Raw genomic sequence first — 12,370 nt, 5'->3', positions numbered from 1 at the left:
TTTTTTCCAATTAAGGGGCAATTTAGCGTGGCCAATCCACCTAGCCTGCACATTTTTGGATTGTGGGGGAGAAACCCACGCAAACACGGGGAGAATGTGCAAACTCCACACAGACAGTGACCCAGATTTTAAAAAAATAAAAAATTTTAAGAGTACCCAATTAATTTTTGCCAATTAAGGGGCAATTTAGGACAGGCGCCCAGTGTCGGGAGTGCAGGGTGCACATGAGGCTCTCTGCAATGGGGTGCAGGGATCACTCGTGCCTGACACTGTCGCCCCTCACCTCTGGGGAACGCCTGGAATCTGGCACATCGTAATTGAAGGTTCTTTTGGAGGGTTTTTCTGCCTCCGTAGATAGTTCAGGCATTGTCCTATTGGGGCCCCCTTCCACCAACACCCTGACTCCCTCCCTCCCCACCATCCTCCTTTCCCCTCTCTCCCCACCAACCCCCTTCCTTTCCCTTCTGTTGGTACAGAGGCGAGGGTATCTGGTCTCTCCATCGCAAAGTTTAGTGCTTGTACCATGTGTTTTCTGTAGAAAAGTGTTGTGAACTGTTTTAATAATCAGAGTATCCGCCCCCTCCCTCCCCTGTACTGAGGGGAGGGTACCCTGTTTCTCCAACACAAAATTTGTGTTTGTACCGTTTGGCCTTGTACATATTATTTACAGTTTTAATAAAAAAGATATGGCCAATCCACCTAACCTGCACATCCTTGGGACTGTGGGAGGAAACCCACGCAGACACTGGGAGAACATGCAGACTCTGCACAGACAGTGACCCAAGCTGGGAATTGAATCTGGAACCCTGGAGCTGTGAAGTCACTGTGCCACCGTGCTGCCCTATCATAGTTTTACAGCACGGAAAAGGGGTCCTGTGGCCCATTGCGCCCGAGCTGACCATCAAGCACCTAACTATTCTACCCCCATTTTCCAGTACTTGGTCCGTAGTGTTTTATGCAATGGCATTTCAAGTGCTGATCTAAGTTAAAGTTCCCTTTCTCAGGCAATGCATTCCAGATTCCAACCACCCTCTGGGTGAAATGGTTTTCCCCCTCATCTCCTCTAAACCTCCTGCCCATTATGTAGATAGTCTAACTAGGGAAGGGGCTGTACTGGACCTGGTATTGGGGAATGAGCCTGACTAGGTGGTAGAAGTTTCAGTCGGGGAACATTTCGGGAACAGTGACCACAAGTCAGTAAGTTTTGAAGTGCTGGTGGACAAGGATAAGAGTGGTCCTAGGGTGAATGTGCTAAATTGGGGGAAGGCTAATTATAACAATATTAGGCGGGAACTGAAGAACCTAGATTGGGGCAGGATGTTTGAGGGTAAATCAACATCTGACATGCGGGAGGCTTTCAAGTGTCAGTTGAAAGGAATTCAGGACCGGCATGTTCCTGTGCAGAAGAAAGATAAATACGGCAAATTTCAGGAACCTTGGATAACGAGAGATATTGTAGGCCTCGTCAAAAAGGAAAAGGAGGCATTTGTCAGGGCTAGAAGGCTGGGAACAGACAAAGCCTGTGTGGAATATGAGGAAAGTAGGAAGGAACTTAAGCAAGGAGTCAGGAGGGCTAAAAAGGGCCACAAAATGGTGTTGGTAAATAGGGTTAAGGAAAATCCCAAGGCTTTTTACACGTACATAAAAAGCAAGAGAGTAGCCAGGGAAAGGGTTGGCCCACTGAAGGACAGGCGAGGGAATCTATGTGTGGAGCCAGAGGAAATGGGCGAGGTACTAAATGAATACTTTGCATCAGTATTCACCAAAGAGAAGGAATTGGTGGATGTTGAGTCTGGAGAAGAGTGTGTAGATAGCCTGGGCCACGTTGAGATCAAAAAGACGAGGTGTTGGGTGTCTTGAAAAATATTAAGGTAGATAAGTCCCCAGGGCCTGATGGGATCTACCCCAGAATACTGAAGGAGGCTTGAGAGGAAATTGCTGCAGCCTTGACAGAAATCTTTGGATCCTCAGTGTCTTCAGGTAATGTCCTGGAGGACTGGAGAATAGCCAATGTTGTTCCTCTGTTTAAGAAGGGTAGCAAGGATAATCCAGGGAACTACAGGTCGTTGAGCCTTACGTCAGTGGTAGGGAAATTACTGGAGAGAATTCTTCGAGACAGGATCTACTCCCATTTGGAAGCAAATGAACGTATTAGTGAGAGGCAGTATGTTTTTGTGAAGAGGAGGTCGTGTCTCACTAACTTGATAGAGTTTTTCGAGGAGGTCACAAAGATGATTGATGCAGATAGGGTAGTGGATGTTGTCTATATTGACTTCAGTAAGGCCTTTGACAAGGTCCCTCATGGCAGACTGATACAAAAGATGAAGTCACAAAGGATCAGGGCTGAGCTGGCAAGGTGGGTACAGAACTGGCTAGGTCAGAGAAGGCGGAGAGTAGCAATGGAAGGGGGCTTTTCTGATTGGGGGGGCTGTGGAGGGCAGCACGGTAGCCTTGTGGATAGCACAATTGCTTCACAGCTCCAGGGTCCCAGGTTCGATTCCGGCTTGGGTCACTGTCTGTGCGGAGTCTGCACATCCTCCCCGTGTGTGCGTGGGTTTCCTCCGGGTGCTCCGGTTTCCTCCCACAGTCCAAAGATGTGCAGGTTAGGTGGATTGGCCATAATAAATTGCCCTTAGTGTTGGGTCGGGTTACTGGGTTATGGGGATAGGGTGGCGGTGTTGACCTTGGGTGGGGTGCTCTTTCCAAGAGCCGGTGCAGACTCGATGGGCCGAATGTCCTCCTTCTGCACTGTAAATTCTATGATAATCTATGACTAGTGGTGTTCCGCAGGAATTAGTGCTGGGACCTTTGCTGGTCGTAGTGTATATAAATGATTTGGAGGAAAATATAACTGGTCTGATTAGTAAGTTTGCAGACGACACAAAGGTTGGTGGAATTGCGGATAGTGATGAGGACTGTCAGAGGATACAGCAGGATTTAGACCGTTTGGAGACTTGGGCGGAGAGATGGCAGATGGAGTTTAATCCGGACAAATGTGAGGTAATGCATTTTGGAAGGTCTAATGCAGGTAGGAAATATACAGTGAATGGTAGAACCCTCAAGAGTATTGAAAGTCAAAGAGATCTAGGAGTACAGGTCCACAGGTCACTGAAAGGGGCAACACAGGTGGAGAAGGTAGTCAAGAAGGCATACGGCATGCTTGCCTTCATTGGCTGGGGCATTGAGTATAAGAATTGGCAAGTCATGTTGCAGTTGTATAGAACCTTAGTTAGGCCACACTTGGAGTATAGTGTTCAATTCTGGGTGCCACACTACCAGAAGGATGTGGAGGCTTTCAAGAGGGTGCAGAAGAGATTTACCAGGATGTTGCCTGGTATGGAGGGCATTAGCTATGAGGAGAGGTTGAATAAACTCTGTTTGCTCTCACTGGAACGACGGAGGTTGAGGGGCGACCTGATAGAGGTCTACAAAATTATGAGGGGCATAGACAGAGTGGATAGTCAGAGGCTTTTTCCAAGGGTAGAGGGATCAATTACTAGGGGGCATAGGTTTAAGGTGCGAGGGGCAAGGTTTAGAGTAGATGTACGAGATAAGTTTTTCACAGGAGGTAGTGTGTGTCTGGAACTCGCTGCCGGAGGAGGTGGTGGAAGCAGGGACGATAGTGACGTTTAAGGGGCATATTGACAAATACATGAATAGGATGGGAATAGAGGGATACGGACTCCGGCGGACTCCGGCAGTGTAGAAGATTTTAGTTTAGACGGACAGTATGGTCGGCACAGGCTTGGAGGGCTGAAGGGCCTGTTCCTATGCTGTACTTTTCTTTGTTCTTTGTACCTTAAATCTATGTCACTTGGTTATTGACCCCTCCACTAAGGGGAAAAAGTATCTCTTATCCACCCTATCTGTGTTCCTCATAATTTTATACACCTCAATCAGGTCACCCCTCAGCCACCTTTGCTCCAAGGAAAACTACCCCAGCCTATCCAGTCTCTCTTGATAGCTGAAACTATCCAGCCCAGGCAACATCCTGGCGAATCTCCTCTGCACCCTCTCCAGTGTAATCACTTCCTTTCTGTAGTGTTGTGACCAGAACTGCACACAGTATTCCAGCTGGGGCCTAACCAGATGGTAAAAGGTTTTGAGATGATGTCATTATCAGGTTTTATTGCCTGATAGAGTCTTGGGAACTGACTTGCAGTAAATCTGGCTGCCATTTAAAGATGCTCTACTTCTAAAACAAATGAAGGGTTGGCAAAGCAGGGGAGATATTTTATTCATTTTGAAAAATAGGAGAATATTGGTACATAATCTTACTCCAAAAATATGCATCAAAATGTGGCAGCTATTACCTGAATGAAACATGATCCGTTTTTCGTTCTTGATCCACAAATGTGGACTTCTAGGAGACTTCCGGTTTAGTGATCAGGAATACGAGCTCTGTTTATTGTGTTCTTTGCACGCACCTTGTCAGATGCTCACACCAATTGCCGTGTTCAATCACTGATCAGCTTATTTGGCACAGACCTGGGACAAAAATAAAAGCTGCAGATGCTGGGAATCTTGAAATAAAGACACTGCAAGTGCTGCAATGTTCAGCTGGTCTGGTAGCATCTCTGGAGAGAGAAACCGTGTTAAATGTTTCAGGTTGATGACCTTTCATTGATCTGAAATGTTAACTCTGTTTTTCTCCCCGTAGATGCTGCCAGATCTGCTGGTTAAACATGGGATCGGTCTGCTGTGTCACTTGATATATTTGCTAAGCTACTAAAATGTAAATATTAACACTAGAATGCCATATTGATGCAGATATTTTATTTAGCCTTGGTGAAAAATTGCCTACTATATTTCTTTTGCCAAACAAGTTATGCAACATTGTTTTCATTACACAGCGCTTCAGAACGGAGTTTTCGGAGGGGAAAATCACTGGAAAGGTCAGTTGCCAGACATGTTCTCATTCAGAAATCTTAACCTGCTATGAATTTTTAATGGTTTCTAGTATAGTTGAACATCATTGTAAAATACCATGAGCAAAATCATAAACAGAAACTTTAATTTGAAAGAAGATTCTGAAGTGTTGGTTCAACCTTCTAGGTCACCAGATCTTTCACTCTGAAATCTAAACTTGTCATTAATATATTTTTTCTGGGTTCTGAAGGAGAGTCCTATTCGACTGGACACATGAGATCTGTTCCTCTCTCCATAAATGCTGCTGAATATTTCGAGCGCTTTCTGCTTTTACGGCTAAGTTTGGGCTGTTTTAAAGTACTTTTGTCTGAACTTGTACCAGAGCGAATAAAATAAAAGCAGTAAATACTGGAAATACAGAGTAGCTCAATTAACATCTGAAATTGCTTAACTACCCTAAATGTTATCTCCTTCCTCTATTACCATTGATCCCTCCCTTCTCCCGTAACCTGACCTGATCTCCAACATTGCTGCCTGGTGCAGTGGGCTGGTGTCACTCATGCGCACTTGGGAAATGCAGTGTATTGGATACACCCCTTTCATCTCATTTGTGGGCAGCATGGTAGCACAAGTGGATAGCACTGTGGCTTTACAGCGCCAGGGTCCCAGGATCGATTCCCCGCTGGATCACTGTGCGGAGTCTGCATGTTCTCCCTGTGTCTGCGTGGGTTTCCTCCGGGTGCTCCGGTTTCCTCCCACAGGCCAAAGATGTGCAGATTAGGTGGATTGGCCATGTGTCCAAAAAGGTTAGGAGGAGCTATTGGGTTACGGGGATAGGGCGGAAGTGAAGGTTTAAGTGGGTCGGTGCAGATTCGATGGGCCGAATGGCCTCCTTCTGCACGCTATGTTCTATCTCGTGTCTGGATCTGAGTCTGGCTCGATTGATGGTGTAAAAAGACTGGCCTATATGCCTTTGTCCTATTGATGATTTGTTTCTTTGTAGTAAAATCCATGTTGTGAACTGCTTAACAAATTGACACTCTTTGGGCTCTTGAGGAAATAAAGATGGATAAGTGTGCAAAATAGAATTGTTACTGTTTGCAGTCTAGGTATGATGAAGTTGCATGCCCTACAGGTACATATACAATGCATTGAACATTTACTGTCATACTATCTGTTAAACTAGCAACACACGAATGGCTGCTTTGATTTCTTTCAAAGATTTGGTATCATTGCATATATCCTGATGTCCTGTGCATGATATTAGTGAATGGTTAATTACAATTTTATTAAAATCAAGATTTTTTTTTTACATTTCTTTGTTTCTTTTTAGCGCTTTAACTGTTACAAGCATCATTGGACTGATACTAGAAAGTCGGTGGTCCTTGAAGTTACACCCGGAGGGATAGATCAGATTGATCCTTCAACTAATAAAATTCTCTGTTCCTATGACTACAAAAACATTGAAGGATTTGCGGAACTCTCCGATTATCAGGGAGGATTTTGTATAATTCACGGAGGATTTAGTCGATTGGTAAGTTTTTTTCCAATTTGGTCAGTTTTAAATAAATTTGCTTGTATTTGCATTAAAGTGCTTATTTATAAATTAAGCTGTCTAATCTCAATTTTTGGAGAAGTGGTTTCTTTAGCAATGAAAATGTTATTTTGGGGGCAATTTAATATTATGCTGGAAATGGAAACTATGCATATATAGTAACTGGTTGAGTATCTGACCACTTGGAGCATCCACTGTTTTCTTGGCTTCAATTTTCAACTTCTGTGATTAGTCATTTTCCATCCTCTGTGATTTCAACTTCAATCTCAAATCACCCCTGCCTTCCTTTTCTGAGTTCACTCTTCCCTGTCCTCCCTTAAACCGCTCCCTCTGCTAGTCATAATTCTAGCATAATCAAAGGCCCCTCCCAACAGCTTATTCACTCTTCCAACTTCTTCCACCTGGCAGGAGATACAAAGGTCTGAGAACACAAACCAACAGATTCAAAAACAGCTTCTTCACTGCTCTTATCAGACACCTAAATGACCCTGGCTACTGAGTAGTACTATGCTCCTGTATGCTTCACCCGATGCCTGTGTCTATGTATTTGCGTTGTGTTTTAATGTACATTGTGTATTTTATGCACATTGTGTATTTTTATTCATACACGAATGATCTGTCTGAGCTGCACGCAGAACAATACTTTTCACTGCACCTCGGTACATGTGACAATAAACCAATCCAATCCAGTCCTGGTTGTGGTCGTTTGACTTTACCACCTCATGTATTCTCTCCATTCTCAATCACGCATCAGATGGCACCTGATCACTTTTTTGTAACTCTCTTCACTTGTATCCTTTTCCCTGCTCAACCCCACTTCCTGCTGCGTTTTCTCTGGAAAATAATCTTCCCCCAAGTTACTGACAACACCAGTTACTGACAACACAACTTTCAAATTCCCCAGCTGCCTGTCCCTAGACACTCTGCTCAATACTTGTGTGGGCACCAATCTGTTCAGTTGAATTCTCACCTCTAGCTTTGATGTCTTTGTCCCATCCGGGGTTTTTTCCACATGGTATAGCCCCATCTCCACTCCCCCAGGTCTAAAGGACACTATTGTGTACGTTTACGGTGGGCAATTGGTTTTGGCATTCATTGCCTGATCAGGCTGGACCACATAAATCACTATCTGGTCCCACACCCTAGTTGAAGCAGCTCTGAATCACTACTCTGAATTAGCAACACCCCCAGGTTATTTTTCACCCTAACTAATGTCTTAACGCCATGTCCTCTCCACCCTCAACTAAAACAGCAAGTCCAAAGAGCCTCATGGGTGACTTCTAAAATTGTGATTATTCCTTTAGCTGCATCTGCTGCATTCCTCCCTTCACTCAGTCCACCAAACCACAATTCCCTAAGGTACCTCATTGCCCTCCTTCTGGCTTCTCATCTCTCTCCTATCCCCCATGATGTGCTCTATGAGTTAATTTTGTTTATATTATCACCACCTCCTTTGTCAGCAATTTAGTGAGATTTAGAATAGACAATGTAGCTCCCCTTTCTGGTATCCTAAATCTGTGTCTATATTTCATGTTTATCTTTGATACAACATGTTAGTGCCGCAGGTTTCCATCCCACCCACCATGCTAAAATCACCCATATCAAAGTCCCGATTGACAGTGGTACATGGTCCCTCTTTATCCAATCTGCGGCCTTTGGCATGGTTGACCACACCATCCTTGTCTGCTGTCCAGTTAAGTTGGACAGCCCTCGTGATTGCATTCTTATCAATTCCCCAGCCAGAGAATTCACTGCAATGCAGTCTCCTATTTCTACACTTATCTCTGGATTCACATGTAGATCCACCCTCCTCCGCTCTGACCCTTGGTGACATGATCTAAAAGTGCATGTCAAATTGCACGTGTGTTGAAGCCCAGTTCTGCAATACCACCTCTGTTGATCACTTCACTGCCATCCAGTGTTGCCCTCCATTTATAAATTGGGAAATACAAATCCATTATTTTAGGCGCACACCACCAACTCCGTTTCATCGCCATTGATTCACTGGCCGCTATCTGAAGCTGAATCTCACCATAACTGACCCTGAACTTGGCTCTCGACTCTATAGCCTCTCCGTGACCAAGACCCCATCCTTCCTCCTCCATAATATAATCTGTCTCCACCCATTACTTCAGCCCATCAGCTGCTGAAACCCTCGTTCATACCTTTGCAATCATTGGAATAGTTCAGTTTGGAGACAAAGGTTGAGCATACAAAAACTCTGGCCGTATCCTAACCTGGACCAGTTCCTGTTTTCCAATAACCCCTGTGTTGCTGACCTACATTGACTACTGGTCTAGCAAGGCCTTGAATTTAAAATGCTCAAGCTCGTTTTCAAATCCCTCAAATGTTCTTGACCCCCCTCTATCTCTGTAACCTCCAAATTCTGCATCCCTCCAAGAGCCACCTACAATTCTAGTCTTTTGTCATCTCTATTTTCCTTTTCCTTATGTTGGTGGCAGCTCTTTCTGCCATCTAGGCCCTAAACATTAGGATTCCTCCCTAAAATCTCTCTGCCTTTTTATCTTAGAAGCTATCGCTGTGACCAAGTTTTAACCGTCTGTCCTTTTTATATCATTTATAGCTTGGTGTCAAATTTTATCTGATAACGTCCTTATGACGTACCTTGGGTTGCTCTGCAGTTAAGGGGATTACAGGATTGTAAGTTGTTGATACCCTTGCAAGAGGTTACGTTTGCTGTATAGTTGATTCCTTCTGAGTCAGTGTCTCCCGTTGAAATTCCAGCACCTTTTCGCATCTGAGCAAAAGGACGAGATCATCAAAAGTGCAATCGATCATGCAGGCAACTTTATTGGTATATCTCTGCGCATCCGGAAAGAACCATTTGAGTTTGATTTGTACCAGAATCACCGCTTTGGAAAATACAGCAACGATGAATCCATTACCTCGCTAGCAGAATTCATTGTGCAGAAGATTGCAAATAGGCATCGGGTAAGATACTTTTAAGACACCAGGTGGAGGAGTTGATTGTAAACTGCCAGAGCAATGTTTGCAGCCCAGGAATATTTTGTTGAAAATGTAGATTTTCTTCAACTTAGAGCTGTAGTCCCTCTCACTTCTCTGGCTTGTGGTTTTAAAGTTATTGCTGAGAACCACAAATATCACTTCCTTACTTGCATACATGGGAAATACAGCTTGTTTCATTTCTGCCTACATTTCTTTTTTTTCCCTAGGATCCAGTAAAGAGAGTATTAGCGCTTACAGAAACTTGTTTAGTGGAACGTGATCCAGCCACCTACAATATTGCAACATTAAAGCCTTTGGGAGAGGTTTTGTATCATTTTTCAATCAATATATTAATCGATGCATCTTCCCTTTTTAAGGTAGTCCAGTGCAGGAAAGTGACTCGAGTGTCTGCCTCTGCTTTCTAGTTACTGTGAGACAAAATGTCATGTCTCACTGTCTGATTTTCTTTTTTTTGGCAACTTGTGTAGGAATTTCAAAAAGGTAACTAGTATTGTAACACCAATATTTTAGCCTGCTAAATTGCCACATTGAAGAAGCATCTACAAAGCACTTTTAATGTCCGTCAGACCCAAAACGTTTCACGTACTTCAGTTAGTTTGAAATGCAGTGATCATTGTATAGGCAAGAATAAATAAGCTTGAGATACGAGTGGTGTTTGAAATGCGATTGAAAAATGTTATTCTTAAAGGCCCCTTGCTTGAGATTGCTTGAGATTGTTTGAGATATCAAGTGTTTTAAAAAATATATATATATTTTCTTCCAAACACAATCAGTAACATACACATCCAACAACCCAATATAAACATGATTCAAACAGTTTGTCAATTTTCTATTTTTCTCCTCTAAACCCGACTCCCTGAGAGCGATCTTTATCTTCTCCAGTGTTAAAAATTCATACAAATCCCTCAACCACACCGAGATCCCTGGCAGCACTGCCGACCTCAAACCGCCGGGCAATCAGAGGCGAAGGCCCCAACATCGGCGCCCTTCCCCTCCAGAAGCTCCTGCATATTTGAAATGCCAAAAATCGCCACCAATTGATGCTGCAACATCCGCACCCCCCACTATCTCTGACAGAATCTCGAAAATCACTGCTCAGAAACACCCCCAAAAAAACTGTGGTTCGCTGGCCCCTTCCCACATTACCTGCATATATCCTCAAGAGTCCACTCATATAGGCCTGAGTCATATGTGCCCTATGCACCACCGTGAACTTTATAAGGCTCATCCTCGCAAAGGATGAGGTTTAATTGATCTGATGCATTATTTCACTCTACACCCCCCAATCCACAATTCCTCCTCCCATTTCTGCTTTAATCCCCTCCACTGGTGCCGCCTTTGTCTCCACAAGCCACCCGTAAATATCCACAATCCACCCCAGTTCATCCAACGTTAACAACATATCTAACATCGTATGCTTTTTAAAAAAAAACAATTTTTATTAAAGGTTTTCATAAAATATCAATAACAAAATGAGAAAGAAAAAAGAACCCAACAGGGTTCAGTACAAAACACAATCTAAAAAAGCAATCCCCCCCCCCCGTACATAAATAATAAATTAACATTAACACCCCGACTTAACACAACAGGTGTATACACCCCCTCAGACCCTCCAGTGTAAATAACATAAACAAAAATAAAGTAACCCCCCCCCCGAGCTGCTGCTGCCATTGCCCAATGTCTATCGTTCTGCCAGAAAGTCTAAGAACGATTGCCACCGCCTAAAGAACCCTTGTACCGACCCTCTCAAGGCGAATTTCACCCTCTCCAATTTAATGAACCCTGCCATATCGCTGATCCAGGATTCCACGCTTGGGGGCCTCGCATCTTTCCACTGAAGGAGAATCCTTCGCCGGGCTACCAGAGACGCAAAGGCCAGAATTCCGGCCTCTTTCGCCTCCTGCACTCCCGGCTCGTCTGCCACCCCAAATATTGCGAGCCCCCAGCCCGGTCTGACCCTGGATCCTACCACCCTCGACACCGTCCTCGCTGTGCCCTTCCAAAATTCCTCCAGCGCTGGGCATGCCCAGAACATATGGGTGTGATTTGCTGGGCTCCCTGAGCACCTAACACACCTGTCCTCAGCCCCACCTGTCCTCACCCCCAAAGAACCGGCTCATCCTTGTCCTGGTCATGTATGCCCTGTGCAGCACCTTAAACTGTATGAGGCTGAGCCTCGCGCACGAAGAGGAAGAATTCACCCTCCCTAGGGCATCTGCCCACGTCCCCTCTTCGATCTCCTCTCCCAACTCCTCCTCCCACTTACCTTTCAACTCCACCACCGAGGCCTCCTCCTCCTCCTCCTGCAGCACCTGGTAAGTTTCTGAGATCTTCCCCACTCCCACCCACCCCCCCCGAGAGCACCCTGTTCTGTACTGTGTGTGGCAGTAGCCGCTGGAATTCCATCACCTGCTGTCTAGCAAACGCCCTTACCTGTAAGTGCCTGAAGGTGTTCTCCGGGGGGGGAGCCTGTACTTCTCCTCCAGCTCACCCAAGCTCGCGAACTTCCCATCCACAAACAGGTCCCCCAACTTTCGTATCCTTGCCCTGTGCCACCCCGAAAACCCTCCACCTGTTCTTCCTGGGGCGAACCGGTGGTTCCCCCGTAATGGGGTCCACGCTGAGGCCCCAACTTCCCCCCTATGCCGCCTCCACTGCCCCCAAATTTTGAGGGCCGCCACCACCACCGGGCTCGTGGTATACCTCCTTGGAGGGAGTGGCAGCGGCGCCGTTGCCAGCGCCCCCAGACTCGTACCCACACAGGACGCCGTCTCCAGCCTCTTCCATGCAGTCCCCTCCCCTTCCATCACCCACTTGTGCACCATCGTCGCATTGGCGGCCCAGTAGTACCCACAGAGGTTGGGCAGCGCCAGCCCCCCCATCTCTACTCCGCTCCAGGAACACTCTTCTCACCCTCTGAATCCCTCGCGCCCAAACAAACCCCATTATACTCCTGTT

At 45.4% G+C, this 12,370-nt stretch overlaps 1 protein-coding gene across 4 annotated transcripts in view; it reads left to right on the top strand.

Moving 5' to 3' along the window:
- The window catches only part of LOC140425555 (dnaJ homolog subfamily C member 13), a 169,721-nt gene that overhangs the window by 43,224 nt on the left and 114,127 nt on the right, over positions 1-12,370 (top strand). For all 4 annotated transcript variants that reach the window (XM_072509978.1, XM_072509977.1, XM_072509976.1 and 1 more), the window contains exons 5-8: positions 4,854-4,895; positions 6,203-6,403; positions 9,170-9,376; positions 9,619-9,714. In XM_072509978.1, coding sequence (XP_072366079.1) covers positions 4,854-4,895; positions 6,203-6,403; positions 9,170-9,376; positions 9,619-9,714 — 546 coding nt within the window. The remainder of the gene's footprint in view (positions 1-4,853; positions 4,896-6,202; positions 6,404-9,169; positions 9,377-9,618; positions 9,715-12,370) is intronic.

The sequence above is a fragment of the Scyliorhinus torazame genome, chromosome 6 (genome assembly GCF_047496885.1).
Source record: "Scyliorhinus torazame isolate Kashiwa2021f chromosome 6, sScyTor2.1, whole genome shotgun sequence".
Classification (NCBI taxonomy): Eukaryota; Metazoa; Chordata; class Chondrichthyes; order Carcharhiniformes; family Scyliorhinidae; genus Scyliorhinus; species Scyliorhinus torazame.
This window is presented reverse-complemented; position numbering and strand designations above follow the sequence as displayed.